Source organism: Phaethon aethereus, assembly GCF_964289735.1.
Source record: "Phaethon aethereus genome assembly, chromosome: 1".
NCBI lineage: Eukaryota > Metazoa > Chordata > Aves > Phaethontiformes > Phaethontidae > Phaethon > Phaethon aethereus.
The window spans coordinates 112962588-112985244 of record NC_138575.1 but is presented as its reverse complement, the minus strand read 5'-3'; the positions used below and the strand labels follow the sequence as shown (position 1 = coordinate 112985244).

General features: G+C 41.6%; 1 protein-coding gene across 3 annotated transcripts in view; it reads right to left on the bottom strand.

Moving 5' to 3' along the window:
• Positions 1-22657, bottom strand: part of NCAM2 (neural cell adhesion molecule 2) — a gene marked incomplete at its 3' end in the record, with an annotated part of 311617 nt that overhangs the window by 23155 nt on the left and 265805 nt on the right. For 2 of the 3 annotated variants that reach the window (XM_081997216.1, XM_081997218.1), the window contains one exon: positions 22310-22490. In XM_081997216.1, coding sequence (XP_081853342.1) covers positions 22310-22490 — 181 coding nt within the window. Of the gene's footprint in view, positions 1-2073; positions 2424-22309; positions 22491-22657 lie in introns of those variants that run through there. The other variant, XM_081997217.1, reaches the window with a different exon arrangement.

The following is a 22657-nucleotide window of genomic DNA, read 5'->3' as shown; positions in this document are numbered from 1 at the left end:
AGCACACTCAGTGAAGATCATACAATTTCCTAGTGACCAGTTGTGAACTGGAATTTTCAAAGGCTGCTAATGAGGTGAGACTTGCAGGGATTTTTTTTTCCCCTTGGGAATACAAGCAGAATCAACTTACTACATATTTGCCAAATGTCAGGTCTCTGATCATAAGTAGAGATGTACTTGCAGGTTTTTTATTTGCAGCTTTTATTACCACAGGGGAAAAAGTGCCAATAATGAGAATAACATTTTCCCTATCTGGATTTTAGAAATGGTTAGAAAAAAACAAAGCCTCTTGCAAAAGTTTCTGCCCATGGTGATTCTCCCCCGATAAAAATTTAGGATAAGCAATAGCACTTGTCAGAATTATACTCAACTGAAAATGTGTTCTTACACCTGAAAGTTTTTGATAACTGTTATGTGTAGCTAGCAGTCGTAAATCATCTATATCACAGTTAAAGAGAAAAGTTTCATTAAAAAAGATAGCTTAATGTTAAGATCCCCATCCTTTGTTAATTATTGTCTGTAGGTTCAATAAGCACTTAAGCATTAACCAAATAAATAGTTTGTTTTCTAAGAATAACACTTACAAAACTAAATAACAAAGTCAATGCATATTCACATTGCTTGTGCATGGAAAAACAGGCTTTCACCCAACTGGCTTTGACTGGGAACCCAAAGTTTCGACTCTTAAAATATTAGAATAGAAATTCTATTTCTTCACTATATATGCCAGGCACATATCAATGTAATTCAGTTCAAACTAATGGCACAGCATTAGGTTAAGGTGTTAAAAAACAGTGGCAAGGGCCGTGGATGAAATAGTGGTCCCATTTAACACAGTGAGAGATTTTCTACAGATCACAATAAAGCCAACATTTTTAGAATGGCATTCGCTTGAATTCCAGCTACTTCACTATAATAAATACGTTAATTAAAAAAAAAAACAAACTATTTCTGTCAATAAATTAAGTCTTCAGATTTACATGCATGCATTCTGAAGACATCTTACTTGTGACATAAGCCAGTTTTCTAAAATAATTATTATTTGCTTTAGATGACAAGAGGCTTTATTAATGATGTTTTAAAGTAAAGACTTCCAAGAATAAACTGAATCTAACAAAACTGACCATAATTGCTATTTCCAAGAAATAAGAATATCCCTTACCCTAGTGAAGACACATAAAATCTTAAATTTGACCAAATAAATTCAAAGCTATAAGACAATGGTATTAAAACCTGAAAGAAATGAACTATAAGGGGGAAAAAAAATGAACATGTACCGTTATTTTATTACCTTTGTTATGTTTACTAAACATTGAAGGGAAGTACCTTAAATAAATATTTATTTCTGCCTTGGCTCTAAAGTATATTCATTTCTTGGGTTATTCTGTATGCAAGAGAGGAATGAACTATAAACTTAGTCAACTACATAAATTCTAAAATCAAATAGATGCAGTAAAATGTCTGTGTGGACTTTTACTAAGTGAACATTTTTCTGAGGTTTTGTATACTTTGTTTTAGTTGAAGAGGTTGTGAGCCATTCTTTTAACGTGTAAAGTTGGGAAACCTAATTTTACCATTCTTTACTAAAGGTCGAAATTGAGCCCCCTGGGTCTTCAAATCCAACAAATGCCATGAAATGGAATGTGGCACTGTTAGTCATGATAAGTGAGTTTGGTGGGCAGAGGCCTATGTTATGTGCTGAGGCATGGCTGCAGAGAGGCACAGAAAAAGTATATACTGAACTAAATACTGAACTAAAGAAATTCATAGATTATAAATTAGGGAAGAAATGTTTGTTAAAATCCACTAGAAAGTACAAAACATGTCTATATCAAGGATAAAGTTTTAAGTACATCATGGAAAGAGCTAGTATAAGCATAACTCCGTGAAAAGGATTAATAGAGAATCAAAAAGCTTTCATGAAAGACCAATTGATGGTGTACCTGGAAAGCCGTGCAACTCACAATGGTAAGGTCTACGCATAGATTTCTTATAATCAAAATATAGTTGAGAAAATAGAGTCAAATCACATTGATCAAATTCAATAATTCACATTCTCCAGCTTCTGTCAGACAAAAGAGCCAAGCATCATCTGTTGAATTTGTCACAGAACTTACAATGTTTCCAAAAGGCCAGATGAAGATTTTGCATGCATAGACTGAAGTAATTACACTATTTAGGATCTTAACTAGGAGTGGAAACTTTAGAAGAACTACAGGAAATCACAATTTTTTACACAGGTCTGTGTTTATTTTCCTGCAAATATAAAATTAAGAGGAAAAGGAAGAGAACATATTGCTTGCCTTATCAACAGCATCAAAACATGCACCAGAAACTTATGAATACAATGAAAGAGAAACCAGCAGCATTCAGCTGCAGGGACTGGCCTCCATTTTCATGTCTAGTAGCTTCACAGCATCTATCTGTGTGGATAAGAATTGTTACAGAAAATCAAGAGTGTGGAAAAGAAGTAAATTTGAGAAAAAAAGTGAAAAATTTAATCAAACATGAAAAATAAAGTATCAAAAGGAAAAAAGTGACAGTAAGAAAGAAAAAAGAGAAAAAATAATTAATTTAATATTTACATTGTGCCAAAGACAATCACTTGAAAGACATGATTCTAACAGAAACATCAAATTATGAATAAAGTGTGGATGAAATTGTAACAATTGAAGTGTTCTGGACAAATTTGGACAATAAAGTACTGAAACCATAGAAAAGGTGTACCTTAATAGCATCAACATGTGATTCTCCACAGTAGCCAAATTGGTAAACTCTTTGGTCTAATGATAAAACAATTTCTTTAAGCACTTAACCTGAAGCATGTGTTTGTTTCCCCACATGATTAAAAATTATTCAGCCAAGCCCAACCTAAATATCTAAATCTTTCATGTGTCTTTCATGCTGGAGGTACTTTGAACTCAGGAAACTACAATGCAACTCCTATCAGAAACAGTGTATATTTGAAGCAACAACAAACACCAGCCCATAGGCTGAAAGAAGAAACTGTAAAAAAAGTCAACAATTACATAAAAAGAAGGTTCAGATCATGCATGGTAATGAAGAAGAGAGAAACTTGTTTAGCTGTTTCTTCTTGCCAATAAGTTTATCTTGTTCCTGAATTATCATAGGAGTCCAGGATGGACAAGTGGCATCAATAATATGAACGTAAGTCCAATTGAAATACGAATGACCAATGCAACTAGAAGAGGCAGCTGTGTAATTAGGTATTGACTTTAATACTAGGGTGGGAACAAAACAAAGTTGCTTTTCAAACCTTGCAACTTCTTAGACATTCAAGTCTACACAGTACGTCTGGATCTAATCCAGTACAATATATGAAGTTTGCATATATATTTTTTAAGAATATTTATGTTCAAAGTTCACTTTTTGGCAGATGAAGCAGTCAGGTTTATGCAGTATAGTGTATGTTTAAACATCTTAATCTTCTTCACTGTATATTAATTTTTTTTGCAGCTACAGTGACACAGTAATTATATGGATAGTGACTAATATCAGTGTTAGGCTACTGTTTCAAAAGAGACTTCAAAAGAACTTGAAATATAGAAAATCTTGTGTAGTATGAACGATAACCTTGGTTACATCTTAATTTACTTTAAAAAGTTAATTTTAAGAAATTGTAATGGAAGTAGATGAAAACTGTTAAGCCCCCCATTTTTCATTTAAACTGTATTATATCAGTCCGTTGTTATAATTATTTAAGCTTTAAAAGAATTTATTTAAGGTTAAAATCAGTGTAGAGGACAATTTGTCCTATCTTGTCCATATCTAGCATAAATATATTGGGGTGTGCATCTTACCCTAGAGAGCTCACAGTCTGAAGAGAAGGGTAAGCGGTGGATAAATCATTATCACTTTCCACAAATTTATGATCAAAATGTGCAGAATTTAAATGCTACCCAAAATCAAAGGATTTTTCAGGTTTTAGGATTTGAATCTTTTAGGGTTTTTCGTAACACACCTCAAATTTAGCACATCACATTCAACATCTGTGCCAATTTTCTGTTTTTCTCATAACATTCAAAAAAATAAAAAAACTTAAATTCACAAGGTAAAAAAAAAATCAATTCCTTTTGAAGCAGAAATTCTGTGAATACCAAGTAGCTCTGACTACTATTATTTATTCGAGCATTCTACTGCTTTTCTAGTATTCAGTGGTAGTTAATTTCTGTGATAGCTGTACTGTAAGAATTACATTTTATAAAAAATAATTATTTTTTTGCCTATATCCAATGGTACTGATAATGTAAGACTTTTTGTCTCTCTGATTCATATCAAATAAGTTCTATCAATTTTAATAAGCAATTTCTATCCCTGTTCATGTAAAAGCCATTAGTCTTTGCAGGGAACAGAGCACAAACAGCTATATTTAGCCTACAGCAAGAACATGCCCTACCACTTACATGAAAGTTCATCTCCAGGATTTGATGAGAAATGCTCTTACTCAGCACACTCTAGTACTAGCTTACAAAACAAAAGCAAGTAGGTTTTGTGGGGGCTATCATCTTTCTGAAGATTTGGATATTAATTTATCTGACTGATTGGTACCAGCTCCTGTTTTCAAAGCATGAGATCTCAAAGACACATTTCATCTCTTCTCTCTACCCTCTTCAGAACTTCAGAAAATTAAAAATAAAATTAATCTTCCAATACAGCAATACATGCCGAAGACTTGGCTTTACTCTTTTGCTCAGAATTATGACTCAACAAAAGTCAGAAAGTCTTAATTTTCAAGTTCTGATTTTGGAATAATATCCTTCAGCCTGTGAGAAAATGATATAGGTAACTTCACAAGGCAAATTCCTTGCCTTGGGAATACGATCAGTGCTGCAAGGAGGCTAACATCCTCGAGGCTTTCTTTTTTGACTACTGAATTTTGTTCTTCATTTTAGATTTAACTAAAAACCCAACCAGTCAAAGCTATAGATATAGACTAAGGCATCTTGTAATGCACAAAGTTGTACAAATAAGGTACCCATTATGGTCCCTGGAATGGAAATTTTGCCTTTGTAAATATCTTCAAACTCCTTCTATGCTTTTCTTTTTCCTTTTTTGGTTTAAATTTATTGTTGCTATCCAAGCTGGTTGTCCTGGTTTCAGCCAGGATAGAGCTGGTTTTCCTCACAGAAGCCAGTGTGAGACCGTGTTTTGGATTTGGGATGAGGAACTGTTGATAATGTGCTGATGTTTTGGGTTGTTGCTGAGCCGTCAAGGACAGTCCAGCTTCTTGTGCTGGCCTGCCAGCGAGCAGGCTGGGGGTGCACGGGGAGCTGGGAGGGGACACAGCCGGGACAGCTGACCCAGACTGGCCAAAGAGATATTCCCTACCATACGACGTCATGCCCAGTACATAAACTGGAGTTGGCCGGGGGGGCGGAAATCGCTGCTCGGGGACGGGCTGTCGATCACGGGGTGGTGAGCAATTTCTGTATTGGGCATCACTTGTTCTTATACATTCCTTTGTTGGTATTATCATTATTGTTCCCTTCTTTCTTTCTGTCCTATTAAACTGTGTTTATCTCAACCCACGAGGTTTTTCCTAATTCTCTCCCCCGTCCCACTGTGGGAGGGAGAGTGAGCGAGCGGCTGCGTGGTGCTTAGTTGCCGGCTGGGGCTAAACCACGACAGTCCTTTTTTGGCGCCCAACGTGGGGCCCGAGGCTTGAGATAATAACGGTTGCAGGTCACAATATCAGTTTGATTTGCATCATGCTCTCGTCTTTGCTGTACATGTTAAGGATCGGTGTTGGTTTCTGCGGGCTGCTGTACTCTGCAATGATTAGTAATGTCTCGCCTGTGAATTTTGTTTTTAGAGCACTGACCTTGAGCTTAATGTGGTATCATCTGAGCTCTGTACTAAAGCCATTACTGTATTTTGGCTACAGTCTTGTGGAGACGATTAGCAATTATACTTCTGCCTCTGAAAGGTTTTTTATGGAGGAAATGCAGAATGGTACCTTTGATACCCTCTATCATAACATTTCCTCCTTCATCACAATAATTTTTCAGTATTTTGAACACCCTTGGCTGGTTAAAATACCTCTATTGCTACTTCTGGGGAACATGGTTTCAGTTTTGTCTAAGGTTAGCAAGCAATTTAAGAATATCACCCGGAGATCTGTCCCAAGGCTGGATAGTTATGAATGGCAGGGCGTGTGGAACAGCATGGGCAAATGCCTGGGGCGGTGGGCACCTCCGGTGTTTTGGAGCTTCACTCCCGAACAAGTGCAGAATCCTGATAAACTAGCAGAATATCTGGAAGAAGTATGCTGTCAGCCTGGCAGCTCCAAGGAGACACAAATCATTGCCATGTGCTGGGGCCTGGCCCATGCCTACCGAACCCTATTTAACACTATGCAAAGGGGAGAGGGGCTCTCTGGGTCTGATGGCAATGTGGCAGGCACTGTGACTACTCCAACGTCTGTAGCAGGCACTGTCACTACTCCAACCCCCACGGCGGGCACTGTAGCTACTCAAACTGTTGCAGCTGAACCAGAGGACCAGCCCATCCCGGTATCAGTTGCCCCTGTACAAAAGAAGAAATCTTGGAAGCGGAAGTCAGCTCGTTTAGTAAGGGAGGAGGAAGATCCTGCTAAGAAGGAGCCAGAGGAAGAGAGTGAGGAGGCAGAGTGCTCTGAAGCAGGGCCATCACAAGCACGGAAGAGGGAAGAGAGCGAGTCATCGCTTGAAGAGGAGGAAGAGGAAGAACTTATAAAAGAGACGGTAACTACCCGATCTCTATCCCTGAGTGAATTGCGAGATATGCGAAAGGATTTCAGCCGTCGTCCAGGTGAGCACATTGTCACCTGGCTGCTCCGATGCTGGGATAATGGGGCCAGTAGCCTGGAATTAGAGGGTAGGGAAGCCAAGCAGCTGGGATCCCTTTCTAGGGAAGGGGGCATTGACAAAGCAATTGGAAAAGGTGCACAAGTCCTCAGCCTCTGGAGACGACTCCTGTCGGGTGTGAAGGAAAGGTATCCCTTCAAGGAAGATGTTCTATGTCACCCAGGCAAGTGGACCACCATGGAGAAAGGTATCCAGTACCTGAGGGAGCTAGCGGTGCTGGAAGTGATTTATGGTGACTTGGACAATGGACAATCATCCAAAGATCCAGATGAAGTCAATTGCACGCAACCTATGTGGCGGAAGTTTGTACGGAGTGCACCATCATCATATGCCAACTCATTAGCAGTAATGGCCTGGAAGGACGGAGAGAGACCAACGGTGGATGAATTGGCTGGCCAACTCCGGCAATACGAAGAAAGTCTCTCTTCCTCCCTACGGGCCTGCGTCTCTGCTATAGAGAAACTGTCCCGAGAGTTCCGGCAATTCAAAGAGGATATGCCCTACCCTCCACCCATACGGACCAGTGTCTCAGCCATTAGGAGTAAGCGCTCTTCTGTTCAAGAGAGAAGATATAGAGGATACACACCACGAGCCACCCTGTGGTTTCAATTGCGTGACTACGGAGAGGACATGAGGAGGTGGGATGGAAAACCTACCTCGACCCTAGAGGCACGAGTACGCGAGCTGCAAGGAAAAACAATTACAAAAGGGGGTTCAGGTTCCTCGAGGAAAATCGTCGCTCCGCTTTCCAGTGGGCAGCTTCCCAGAAAGAATAGAAGAGCTGATCTCACCTCTGATCCTCTTGAAGGGACTTCTGATTCCTATTTACAAGAAGTGGGTAACGAGTACTATGAGCAGGATTAGAGGGGCCCTGCCTCCAGCCAGGCGGAGGAGAGGGACAACCGAGTTTATTGGACTGTGTGGATTAGATGGCCTGGCACATCAGACCCACAGGAATATAAGGCTTTAGTGGACACCGGTGCACAATGTACCCTGATGCCATCAAGCCATATAGGGGCAGAACCCATCTGTATTTCTGGAGTGACAGGGGGATCCCAACAGCTGACTGTGCTGGAGGCCGAAGTGAGCCTAACTGGGAATGAGTGGCAGAAGCACCCCATTGTGACTGGCCCAGAGGCTCCGTGCATCCTGGGCATAGACTACCTCAGCAGAGGGTATTTCAAGGACCCAAAAGGGTACCGGTGGGCTTTTGGTATAGCTGCCTTGGAGACGGAAGAAATTAAACAGCTGTCCACCTTGCCTGGTCTCTCAGAGGACCCTTCTGTGGTGGGGTTGCTCAGGGTCAAAGAACAACAGGTGCCGATCGCTACCACAACAGTGCACCGGCGGCAATATCGCACCAACAGAGACTCCCTGATCCCCATCCATGAGCTGATTCGTCGGCTGGAGAGCCAAGGAGTGATCAGCAAGACTCACTCACCCTTCAACAGCCCCATATGGCCAGTGCGAAAGTCTAATGGAGAGTGGAGACTGACAGTAGACTATCGTGGCCTAAATGAAGTCACGCCGCCACTGAGCGCTGCTGTGCCGGACATGCTAGAACTTCAATATGAACTGGAGTCAAAGGCAGCCACGTGGTACGCCACCATTGATATTGCTAACGCGTTTTTCTCGATCCCTTTGGCGGCAGAGTGCAGGCCACAGTTTGCTTTCACTTGGAGAGGTGTCCAATACACCTGGAATCGACTTCCCCAGGGGTGGAAACACAGCCCTACCATTTGCCATGGGCTGATAAAAACTGCACTGGAACAGGGTGAAGCTCCAGAGCATCTGCAATACATTGATGACATCATCATATGGGGCAACACAGCAGAAGAAGTTTTCGAGAAAGGGAAGAAAATAATTCAAGTCCTTCTGAAAGCTGGTTTTGCTATAAAGCAAAGTAAAGTCAAGGGACCTGCACAAGAGATCCAGTTTTTAGGAATAAAATGGCAAGATGGACGTCGACAGATCCCAACGGATGTGATCAACAAAATAACAGCTATGTCTCCACCAACTAGCAAAAAAGAAACACAAGCATTTCTGGGCGTTGTGGGTTTCTGGAGAATGCATATTCCAAATTACAGTCTGATTGTAAGCCCTCTTTATCAAGTGACCCGGAAGAAGAACGATTTTAAATGGGGCCCTGAGCAACGACAAGCCTTCGAACAAATCAAACAGGAGATAGTTCATGCCGTAGCCCTTGGGCCAGTCCGGGCAGGACAAGATGTTAAAAATGTGCTCTACACGGCAGGCGGGGAGAATGGCCCTACCTGGAGTCTCTGGCAGAAGGCACCAGGAGAGACTCGAGGTCAACCTCTAGGGTTTTGGAGTCGAGGATATAGGGGATCTGAGTCCCGCTATACTCCAACTGAAAAGGAGATACTGGCGGCATATGAAGGAGTTCGAGCTGCCTCAGAAGTGGTTGGTACTGAAGCACAGCTCCTCCTGGCACCCCGACTGCCGGTGCTGGGCTGGATGTTCAAAGGGAGGGTCCCCTCTACGCATCATGCGACTGATGCTACGTGGAGTAAGTGGGTCGCACTTATTACACAGCGGGCTCGAATAGGAAATCTTAATCGCCCGGGAATCTTGGAAGTGATCATGGACTGGCCAGAAGGCAAAGATTTTGGAATATCACCGGAAGAGGAGGTGGCGCGTGCTGAAGAGGCTCCACCATATAATGAACTGCCAGAGAACGAAAGGCAATATGCCCTGTTTACTGATGGGTCCTGTCGTATTGTAGGCAAACATCGAAGGTGGAAAGCTGCTGTATGGAGCCCTATACGACGAGTTGCAGAAGTGGCTGAAGGACAAGGTGAATCAAGTCAGTTTGCGGAGGTGAAAGCCATCCAGCTGGCTTTAGATATTGCTGAACGAGAAAAATGGCCAGTACTCTATCTTTATACTGACTCATGGATGGTAGCAAATGCTCTATGGGGGTGGCTGCAGCAATGGAAGCAGAGCAACTGGCAACGCAGAGGCAAGCCCATCTGGGCTGCTGAATTGTGGCAAGATATTGCTGCCCGACTAGAGAATCTCGTCATAAAAGTACGTCACGTAGATGCTCACGTACCCAAGAGTCGGGCCACCGAAGAACATCAAAACAACCATCAGGTGGATCAGGCTGCTAAGATTGAAGTGGCTCAGGTGGATCTGGACTGGCAACATAAGGGTGAATTATTTATAGCTCGGTGGGCCCATGACACCTCAGGCCATCAGGGAAGAGATGCAACATATAGATGGGCTCGGGATCGAGGGGTGGACCTGACCATGGATGCTATTGCACAGGTTATCCATGAATGTGAAACGTGTGCTGCGATCAAACAAGCCAAGCGGTTAAAGCCTCTCTGGTATGAAGGACGATGGTTGAAATATAAATATGGGGAGGCCTGGCAGATTGACTATATCACACTTCCACAAACTCGCCAAGGCAAGCGCTATGTGCTTACCATGGTGGAAGCAACCACCGGATGGCTGGAAACATACCCTGTGCCCCATGCCACCGCCCGGAACACTATCCTGGGCCTTGAAAAGCAAGTCTTATGGCGACATGGCACCCCCGAAAGAATTGAGTCAGACAATGGGACTCATTTCCGAAACAACCTCATAGACACCTGGGCCAAAGAGCACGGCATTGAGTGGGTGTATCATATCCCCTATCATGCACCAGCTTCCGGAAAAATTGAACGATACAACGGACTGTTAAAGACTACACTGAGAGCAATGGGTGATGGGACATTCAAAAATTGGGATAAACATTTAGCCAAAGCCACCTGGTTAGTCAACACTAGGGGATCTACTAATAGAGCCGGCCCTGCCCAATCAAAACTTCTACGTACTGTAGAAGGGGATAAAGTCCCTGTGGTGCATGTGAGAAACATGCTGGGGAAGACAGTCTGGGTTACTCCTGCATTAGGAAAAGGCAAACCCATTCGTGGGATTGCCTTTGCCCAGGGACCTGGGTGCACTTGGTGGGTAATGCGGAAGGATGGGGAAGTCCGATGTGTACCTCAAGGAGACTTGATTTTGGGTGAAAACAGTCAATGATTTGAATTGTATTATGTTAATTGTTCAGAATGACATTACTACTATGGCTGCTATCTACCATATCAATGGTATTATAGTAAGAATCACCCAGACTGATGAAGAATGAGCTTCACTGAAACCAAGCAACGTGCAGCAGTGATGAAACCAGAACTGGCTTCAGCAGCTTGCGCCCAACAAATCCCTCGAGATCGACATCTTCGACCTGCAGATCATGGACATGGACCGTGCCAGATGACAATCCAACACCACATACCATCTCCCCTGCCCTGAGAGACTGCTATGATGGATGAAGCCCAGAGTCATGGACTGACTGAACTCTATAGACATTTTAAGTGATGGCCCATGGACTAAGAGAGTGATATCTGTGTGTATATATTAAAGGACAGGAAGAGTAATAATGAATAATTGGAATGTATTGAAAAGTATAGGACCTGGGCATGACGTAAATGGTATGGAATAAGGGGTGGATACTGTCCTGGTTTCAGCCAGGATAGAGCTGGTTTTCCTCACAGAAGCCAGTGTGAGACCGTGTTTTGGATTTGGGATGAGGAACTGTTGATAATGTGCTGATGTTTTGGGTTGTTGCTGAGCCGTCAAGGACAGTCCAGCTTCTTGTGCTGGCCTGCCAGCGAGCAGGCTGGGGGTGCACGGGGAGCTGGGAGGGGACACAGCCGGGACAGCTGACCCAGACTGGCCAAAGAGATATTCCCTACCATACGACGTCATGCCCAGTACATAAACTGGAGTTGGCCGGGGGGGCGGAAATCGCTGCTCGGGGACGGGCTGTCGATCACGGGGTGGTGAGCAATTTCTGTATTGGGCATCACTTGTTCTTATACATTCCTTTGTTGGTATTATCATTATTGTTCCCTTCTTTCTTTCTGTCCTATTAAACCGTGTTTATCTCAACCCACGAGGTTTTTCCTAATTCTCTCCCCCGTCCCGCTGTGGGAGGGAGAGTGAGCGAGCGGCTGCGTGGTGCTTAGTTGCCGGCTGGGGCTAAACCACGACACTGGTGAAAGGACCAAGGGTCAGAAAGTTACAAGTTTTATTTCCCAAATTATTCCAGTTGTTAAAAGTGTGTAAATTTCTAACAGTATTTTCCTTACTGAGCTACAAAGAAATTTACTTCTATCCTCAGATACCTATTTAAAAAAAAAAAGTTTACAGGAGTATATTAGTTTTGAAGCCTCTGTTCTCTGGCAAATTTAGTGAAATTGTCAACTGCATTCGAAGTTATCAGAAGACACAAATTGATGGATGTTTGTGCAGGTATACATACACACATAGATGGACAGGAAGAATCAGTACATAACATAATTCTAGTCTTTTTCTGGAGTTTTAAACAGGCAATTTAGAAGCCTCAAGTAATGACTTCTAGTCCTGGCTCAAGTAGCCACAGGCAGCCTTTCTAGCTTTTTCTATGGAAAGAGACTACAAAAGAAGATGATGACTACAAACACCCATAGAGGGAGCTGTCATTGCAACACCATTCTCAATAAACTTGGAATGATCATGGAGATTGGTAGAGGTGCCTGAGGATGGGGGAAAGAAAATGTCACTTGATTCTTTAGAAGGGGCAGTAAGGAGGGCTTGGAGATCTACAGGACAGTCAGCCTCACCTTAATCCCTGGGAAGGTGATGGAGCAACTAATCCTGGAAACTTTCCAGGCACGTGAAGAACTACTACATCAGTAGTAAGCATGGATTCACAAAGGCAAAGTCACATGTGACCAATTTGGTAACCTTCTATGATGGAATGACTGGCTTGGTAGTTGAGGGGAGAGCTGTGGATATTGTCTACGTTGACTTCAGTAAGCCTTTCAACACTGTCTAACATAAGAACCTCATAGAGAAGGTGTTGATATATGGGCTGCATAAGCAGACAGTGAGGTGGAATTGAAAATTGGCTGAATGGCTGGGCCCAGAGGGTGCTAATCAATGGCATGAAGTCTAGTTGGAGGCCAGTGACTAGCAGAGCAGTGTACCCCAGGGGTCAATACTGGGTCCAATCCTGTTCAACATCATCAATGATTTGGATTATGGGGCAGAGCATACCCTCAGCAATTTTGCTGGTGGCACAAATCTCAGAGGAGTAGCTGATATGCCAGATGGTTGTGCTGGTCATCCAGGGGGATCTCAACAGGCTGGAGAAATGGGCTGACATGAAGTTCAACAAGGGGAAGTGCAAAGTCCTGCCTCTGGGGTGGAACAACCCAGGCACCAGTATACGGCTGGGGGCCACACAGCTGGAAAGCAGATTTGCAGAAAAGGCCCCGGAGTCCTGGTAGACAACAAGTTCAACATTAGCCAGCAATGTGCTCTTGTGGCAAGGAAGGATAATAGTAATGACAGCAGTGGCCTTGGTTGTCCAAGCATGCTTTCATGTGAGTCTTGGTTGTAATCAGGTAAAATCTAATTTCAAACAGATCTGTAATTATTTGAAATCTAAGGAAAATGCTTCAAAGGACTCACATAGAACTACTGGATCTATTCAGATTGGAAGCTTATTCATAGTTACGGTAAGTCAACAAATGTTATGTACTTTTGCGGTGGGGTACAAAACAAGAATGCTGCTTTTTGGCTTCTCTTAGCTGATGCATGGTCAGGGTCAATTCAATCCCTCTGGAGAAAAGGCAGGTTACGCCTCCCTTCAGAACAAGGGAGACTGTGCCCCAGGAAGTCTCTTGCAGCCCATGGGTCAGGGCTGAATGGATGTGAGAGACAGGGAGAGCACCTGCAGCAATAGAGTCTGCTGATTGTCAGCAAGAGGTGACAGGAACAAAAGCCTTCCCCAGCTACACAGATGGGATCATACAGAATTTATTTCTACCCGAAAAAAGTCAATGAGTTGCTTGACTGAGTCTAAAATTAAAGGACTCACCTTGAGAGAAAATTGTGGGCATTTCTATTTTTCTGTACTTAGTAATTTTCAGTCTCTGAATTAAAAACTTCATTATTCTAGCTTCTATTCTAATCAAACACTGTCTGTATAGTTCAAAAGCCCTATTTTGTCTGCGTAATACATGATCAAAAGTACATACACAGATTCAGATTCATATATATACGCACACATACCTGTAGCACTGATAGGACCTATTTTTATTTTTCATTCACTTTGAGACCACTGGAGATCCTAAAGCTGCATTTTTGTAAAAAATACTGATAAAAATAGTGTTTGGCATGAAGAGTATCATCTTTGCTACTAGTGAGAGAAAATACCACATATTAGATTATCCCTCTTTGCCTATCACTGTATGATTTTAAGCACTGGTGACAGACATGCATTGAAAAAAAAGTAAATGAGATGCACAAGGAATTAAAACTTTTCCAGGGTTGTCAATAAAAAAGTATTCTGACAGTTCATGCAGTATTGGAAGCTAAAAAGATCCAAACCAGCCAATATCGTGAAGTGAGGAAATTAGGTCTAAGGGCTTCTTATTATCCCCAAATGTTTTTCTCATTTCCCCACTATTGTGCCAAGTTATTAATTTATAATGAAGGAGAAAAACCTTATGATAAGACACAGCTTGCAGCCGTTTTTAGTATATCTATTGGCCTTCCAGAAAAACAGCACTGACTGGATAAAAGCCTTTGGAAAATGGCACCTGCATAAATCTTCTGCCACCAATTTCTGAAAATATATTTAACACTTTCAGAAAGTATCCTCTTTTAACACCTTCCATTTCATCTTCTTTTAAGTTTCATTTAACATTAAACTACAGATACAGATGTGTTTTTAGGTTGCAATACTAATGGTTTGGCACGACAGCAGATTTGCACACTTTGTACCAGCTGCACGGTATCTCTATCTCTGTCCTGCTGAGAAAGAGAAAACGGACCCATACAAATGGGTGTAGTAGTGTCGGCTCTGGGAGCTAATGGAGTTCGGCTGTTCCTGGTGAACCCTAGTCAGAGGGTTTGTTATGGCTGCAGAGGTTAGTCTGTGCTGTCCTAACACTGATAAAAAGCTAAGACCTAAGGCACACAGCTCCCTTGAGAATCCCCTTGTTTCTCCCAGGACTAGAAGCAGCTTAACACTATAGAGAAACCAGAACAAAATTGTCTAAAATATCACAAATCAGTACTTAAAGTCTGATAAAGACTGCACGCAGAGGCAAGCACACCAATCTTAAGCGTTGCACATGCCTGCAAGTGCTGCCAACCAGCATCCCTAGTGAGATGTTGGAAGACATAAAATACTACATTTAAGACTATGCCACTCTATCTTCAAAGCACGATTCTTAAATACTTAGGCTCATAAGCCTAGGTAAAAAGTGAAATACAAACATGGAATTGCTGACTCCAAAAAATAATTCAAAAAAGTAGGCAATAACGTTATATATACATAGATATAATATACAGTAATGTATGTATAAACATGTAGATATACATGCAGCTCTGGAGCCCTCAGCACAGGAAAGACATGGACCTGTTGGAGACGGTCCAGAGGAGGGCCACCAAAATGATGAGAAGGCTGGAACACCTCTCCTGTGAGGAAAGGCTGAGGGAGTTGGGGTTGTTCAGCCTGGAGAAGAGAAGACTCCGGGGAGACTTTACTGCAGCCTGCCAGTGCTTAAAGGGGGCTTATAAGAAAGATGGGGACAGACTTTGTAGCAGGGCCTGTTGCAGTAGGACAAGGGGTAATGGTTTTAAACTAAAAGAGGGCAGATTCAGACTGCGTATAAGGAAGAAAATTTTCACAATGAGGGTGGTGAAACCCTGGCCCAGGTTTCCCAGAGCGGTGGTAGATCCCCCATCCCTGGAAACATTCAAGGTCAGGGCAGACGGGGCTCTAAGCAACCTGGTCTAGTTGAAGATGTCCCTGCTCATTGCAGGGGGGTTGGACTAAATGACCTTTAAAGGTCCCTTCCAACCCAAACCATTCTATGATTCTATGGTTCCATGTCTATACATGCAGTTATTTAAGGCAAAGTGCTTTAAGAAGTTGGTTTGCTAAGTATTTCTCAAAGCCTGAGCAAAGTTCCACTGGTAAACCCTTCAGAAAACCAGGAAACTTTTATTAAAATTATTGCAAATACTGAGGAACTAATCAAAAATCTGAGTGATTCAGTGAATGGAGACTGTGTTATAAGCCTAGAAACAGAAATTACAAAATCAAGTAGATCTATAGTTGGAGGCTGCTGAGGCCAACCATGTGAAAATTTAAAGGAATGTCTGTCTCATTTATACACCTCACTGATGCCAGACAGCAATTTGAAGCCTCAGGCTCCTCTCTAGACCTAAGACTGGTAATGGAAGATCATCATATTGTGTTATTATAGAATTTGACTGCCAGCCAGGGGCTGGTACTTGCTCACACTTACATAGCAAGCAGAAGTTGTGGACTCGGTGCCCACAGGAGTTTTGTATTCATTTAAGTAGAGTTTTGGCTTCTAGTCCCTGCCCTCAGGGATTACTACTTCCGCCTTATATCCAATGGCTCTTGAAAGCATAAGCAAGCTCCTTCTGCAGGAATCAGAACCAAAGTTTTATTTTATGTGACAACTCCCATTTCCCTGGTAAGCACCCATTGAAGGACAACAAATTTATCCTTGCCCCCATCTCTCTACTGTTCTCTGGTGAATTGTATTAGCTTGCACACATTTTCACCATAATAGTTTGTTAGGCATAGTTAAACATCATGATACTTAGGCGACCCCAGAATTCTCTTGGGATAAGTAATATCCATGAGATTGCATACACAGGATCTACAGATATCTGTTTTTTTAATTACATTTGGAGCAAGACAGAAATATTCAGTTCAGCTGAAGTGCCATAGATCTGGGCAAACACAGATGAAAACCTTCAGGAGTCTTAGAGACTTTTCTAATAATTACATGAATAATCAGGAAGGGAATCTCAGTTATCAGAAGCAGCTAAGTGAGCACAGGATAGATGATGCAGATTTCCTTTGAAGTCTACCTAATTTTGTAGTTTGAAATAAACAAACATTCTTGTTGCCTATGTCCTCCTTTGGACCTACCTGTAGATGCCTAGTTGCCAATAACTTAGCCTCAAAGCAGACAGTGCATCATCCGAGTTGACCAACTAGTATCAGAAAGAATTATTCTGCTCAAAGTTAAGCATTTTATACACATCATCGATCAAGTTTTAAAAGACTAGGTTCATAGTTTTGCAACAATGTTAAATATATATACATATTATTCTGCAGTAATAACATTATGCCATTTCAAAACAAGGTTACTATACTGACTCATGATGATGAACATTAACGTTCCACTGATTCTAAGTGTCTTTTGACATACTTTTAAAAATCACCTGCAGAATGTTCTTATGATGGGCATTTTACATTCTTTTCAGGCTTTGCAAAAATGGTTGTCAAGGAAACTAATTAGTTCCACAATCATAATTGCAATAACGATTCATATAAAGAAGACCTGATGTTAAATAGTGTAACAGACTTCTTAAAACTACTTAGAGGTTTTGGGAGAGCACTGAAAGGAAAAAGGCCCTAAATACCTATAAAACTGTTCAGAGAAAAATGTTCTATCTTCTGAAACTAAATTAACTAAGCTGCTTTTTACTTGAATGTCTAGAGACCTTCTATGTTCTCATTTATGCAGGCATGTCATGTTTCTCTCAGTTACAGCAGCTGTGGCAATAATATGGAATACTTTAAATAATTGTAACAGCTTAAAGTTAGATTGCATTTCAAAACAAGTAAGATTTGTGTTTCAAATATAGGAAATTGAAAAATGGCTTATCCATTCCATTTACCTAAATAAGGTTTTATTTATTTTCCTACTTGATAGTTATTTTTATTTCCTTGGGACAATAAGCTTTCCTACATTTCTTCTTCCCTTTTCTTTTTGATCACATAGTGAAATTTTATTTCTGAATGATGGCAATCACAAGGCATTATCTGTTTAAAACAAGTACACGGGGCCTGTTGAGGATCTGAATTTCAGTCAAGATGCGAATCAACTCTCACTACTGCAATTCAAGTGCATAGACCAAACATTTGCACTAGAACTGGATCTGAACCTATTAATGAATTAAAAATGTAACAAAGCTTCCAATATCAACAAATTGCTATGGAATAGCAAAAAATGTTGTGGAGATCTTGAGATAACTACCCTAAAATTATATTCAAAGAAAACTTGCAATGGACAGAAAAAAATTAGTCAGTTATTACAAACTTTTTTGAATGACACAGTAGTCTATGACTTATTCGAACTCATTGCCACTTTACTATGATCAATGCTAGTCAGATGCTCAGATAGAAACACAGTTATTTATATTGTTTACATTTTAATATATTGGACATGATATTTATTAGGCAAGATTTTAATTTGATTCTAATACTCTTAACAGTTTAAGATATGGCATACAGAAGATACTGTGCTAGAGGATTTAGCACCTGATTTTAAAATGGTAACAATGACACTGATCTACTTTGGAATTTATTGTTAAAGATATCAGCTCATAATTTAGATAAAAAGTTTGAAACCTCCTCTGCATAAAATTACCCATAATGTATCAGAAACTACCATCATATTTTAGGTTTATTCTGAATGGAATAACTTTGCATTGTTGCACCAAAATACAACTTTATGTTGGGAAGCATTAGAACTTGATAAATTAGTTACTGAAACACTCTTAAATACTATGCAGTTTTCCTTGTAAAAATTCCAAAACTGCTGTGCTGGTTCTGGCTGGGCTAGTGTTAATTTTCTTCATAGTAGCTAGTATGGGGCTATGTTTTGGATTTGTGCTGGAAACAGCGTTAATAATTCAGGGATGTTTTAGTTACTGCTGAGCAGTGCTCACACAGAGTCAAGGCCTTCTCTGCTTCTCAGACTCTACCACCAATGAGTAGACTGGAGGTGCACAAGAATCTGGGAGGCGACACAGCTGGGACAGCTGACCCCAACTGACTAAAGGTATATTCCACACCATAATATGTCATGCTCAACAATAAACTAGGGGGAAATTTGGCTGAGGGGCCACTGCTCGGAGACTGGCTGGGCATCGGTTGCTTAGTTGTCAGCTGGGGTTAAGCCACGACAATCCTTTTTGGCACCCAAAGTTGGGCACGAAGGGCTTGAGATAATAACAGATTGACCAGAGCATATTAGAAAGGATTTATATCTCTTAGCAGTTCCAGGTCATGATATTGATTCATCTGGTCTTGCTATTAGTTTATCTGATCTGGTCTATGCTCTAGGCTTCTTCCCCCCGCCCCGTACATGTTAAAGATTGGTGTTGGCTTTTGTACTTTGCTGTGCTCTGCAGTGATGTTTTCCTGGGAGACTTGTTCTTAGAACACTGACCTTGAGCTTAATCTGGTATTTGGGCTCTGTACTAAAGCCATTATTGTACTTAGGTGCCATCTCATGGAGACAATTATCATTATACTTCTTCCTCTGAGAGGTGTTTTGTAGAGGAAATACAGAATGGCACCTTCACAACCTTCTTCCATGATGTTTTCTCCCTCATTACAAAAACTTCTCAGTATCTTGAACATCCTTGAGTAGTTAAAATACTTCTATTGGTATTTCTTCTATTGGTAATTGCTTCAGTTTTATCTAAGGTTAACAAGCAATTTAGGAATATGATCCAGACTCCATGAGAGAATGGTCACGGGTGGCACAGCATGTGGGAGAATATGGGCAAAGATCTAGTGGGCTTCTCACCTCCAATGGTCTGGAACTTTACTCCTGAACAACTGCAAGATCCTGATGGAGTGATAGAATGTTTGAAAAAAAACAATGTTGTGGCTATTCCAAAGAGGCACAAGTTACCACACTGTGCTGGGCCCTGTTCAGCATCTAGCAGACACTCCTTGAAATTATGCAGCACCCACAGGGAGAAGAGAGGGAAAACAAACCGAGACACTATGGCTAAACCAGACACTATCAGTTGCCCCTATAACTAAAAAGAAACAATGGAAGTGGAAGTCAGCTCGTTTAGTAAGGGATGAAGAAACTTATCCTAAGAGGGAGCAGGAGAAAGAATCAGAAGAGGCAGCCTGTTCTGCAGCAATGCAGTCACAAGAACAGCTGGAGGAAGAGACTGAAATCATAAATGAGACAGAAACTACCTGATCTCTATCCTTAAGTGATCTGTGAGATATGCAAAAAGATTTTAGCCATTATTTGGGCCAGTAGTCAGGAATTAGAGGGTAAGGAAGCCTGGCAGCTGTGATCCCTGGCTAAGGATAAGGCCACAGACAAAGGGATTAGAAAAAGGTCTTGAGTCCTCAATCTTTGGCAGTGACTCCTGTCAAGTGTGAAGGACAGGTATCCTTTCAAGGAAGAACTTGCAAATTAGGTGCACATTGTCCATGTGGACAAAATCTGAGTGAAATGCACTAATGTCATACACTCACACCCCGGTGACAATGAGCTGGACAGACACAGAGGCACCAACTATAGATGAACTGGCCAGAAAACTCCAAGAATGCAAAGACAATCTTGCTTCCTCCACGTGGGCCTGTGTCTCGGCTGTGGACAGACCGACCCAAAAAATGTCCAAGCAAGCCAAGAAGGGTAGGTCTTCCTTACGCTCTCCAACCAAGGCCTCAGCTATTACAAGTTGGCTTTTTTCTTTTTGAGGGAAAGTGTACCAGTGGCACACACCAGATAAAACTCTGGTTCTTCCTGCGTGACCAAGGGGAGGACATGAGGAAGTGGGATGGTGAACCTACCTGGAGACTAGAAGCTTGGGTACAGGAATGGCAAGAAAAATCAATAGCTAAAAAACATCCATCCAGGAAAATTACTGCTCTAGTGTCTTCTGGGCAGAGTAGAATGGCTGATTGTACTTCTGACCCTGAGGAAGGGACTTCAGTTTGGCAGTTACAAAAATCAAGTAATGAAGACTCCGACCAGAGATAGAAGGGCCCTGCCTTTGGCCAGGCAGAGGAAAAAGACAACTGGGTTTACTGGACTGTGTGGATTCAATGGCCTGGCACATCAGCCCCAAGGGAGTATAAAGCTGTAGTGGGCACCGGTGCACAGTGTACTGTAATATCATCAGATTACAAAGGGGCAGAATCCATCTGGATTGACGGGAGGATCCCAAGAACCGTCTGTGTTGGAGGCTGAGGTACGAAGAAGATTAAAGAGATGTCTAGCTTGCCTGTTCTCTCAAAGGATCTGTCTGTGGTGGGGTCGCTGTGGGTTAAAGAATAGCAGGTGCCAATTGCTACCATGACAGTGCACTGTCGACAATATCACACCAATCAGGAGTCCCTGATTGCCATCCATAAGCTGATCTGGCAACTGGAGAGTCGAGGAGTGATCATTAAGACTCATTCACGCTTTAATAGTCTCATATGGCCAGTGCAAAAATCTAATGGAGAGTGGAGGCTAACAGCGGACTATCAAGGCCCAAACAAAATCACATTGCCACTGAGAGCTGCCGTACCAGAAACGCTATAACTCCAATATGACTGGAGTCAAGGGCCACCAAATGATATGCAACAATTGATATCACCAACGTGTTTTTCTTGATCCCTCTGGCAGCAAAGTGCAGGCCAGTTTGCTTTCATAGGGTAGGGTATCCAGTACACCTGGAATCAACTGCCCCAGGGGTGGAAACACAGCCCTACCATTTGTCATGGATTGATACAGACTGCATTGGAAGAAGGTGAAGCTCCCAAACACCTACAGTATATTGATGACATCATTGTGTGGGGTAACACAGTGGAGGAAGTGTTTGAGAAGGGGAGAAGAATAGATTCACAGAATAGTTTGTTCTTATCTCAGCCCATGAGTTTTCTCACTTTTACCCTTCCAATTCTCTTCCCCTCACCCTGCTGGGCGGGAGTAAGTGAGCAGCTGTGTGGTGCTTAGTTGCTGGCTGGGGTTACGGCAGGACACCTTCCTATTTACACACTTAAAAATATGAAAAACTTCTGTATAGATTTCAAAGCTTGTAGATAGGCCTAATAGAAGGATGTATGTTCCCCATGTTAGGGTGAATCAGTAAGATGGTATCTAAACAAGACTATCTGAAGTCTTAACTTCACCAGACAGTAAAATAAATACCTTTATTACATGTGTATCTTGAAGCATATGTAGAGATATTTTGAGTTGGACTGAAATCAAGAGTTCTAGCAAATAAGTTACTTACAACACACAAATAGGCAGTACAAAGCAACTTAAAAATGTACCTTAAATACTGTCTGGGTTGGAGATTCAATGTTGGTTCTGTACCTACAAATTACTTTATTACTAAGAGAAAAGTAGGAAACAGGGGTGCATTTAAGGGTTTTGAATTGAGTCTTTGCTGACAATAGAGTATGGGGTTTCAGGCTTTGTCAGTTAAAGAAGACTTCAGTTACCTTATGTTCAACTACACACATTAGCGTACTACGAGTAGCAAACAATTCATAAAGAGAAAAAACTCTAAAATTAACTTACCTGTAATAATGTTGGGCTTTGGTGGCATGCTGAATTCATACAATGTTGGTTCAGAATAACCCAGTCTGTTGGCAGCTGTAATTTGTACTTCGTAACCCATGGTCCATTGAAGATGCTCTAAGATGATGTGGTCTCTATTACCCTGCACTTTTTTCTCTAGCCACTGGTCTTCCTTATCTTTCTGTAAGTAAGCAAATATTAGTTTAAATTCTCAAAACCTCTCGTATTATTTGTCAGAACTATGTGTCTACATGATGCAGTAAATGTATGGCATTTCATTTACAGATGTTATGAATGTTCAAATAATCTAATTTTGGAGTTCTGAGTATTCAGGATTTTTGTAATTTT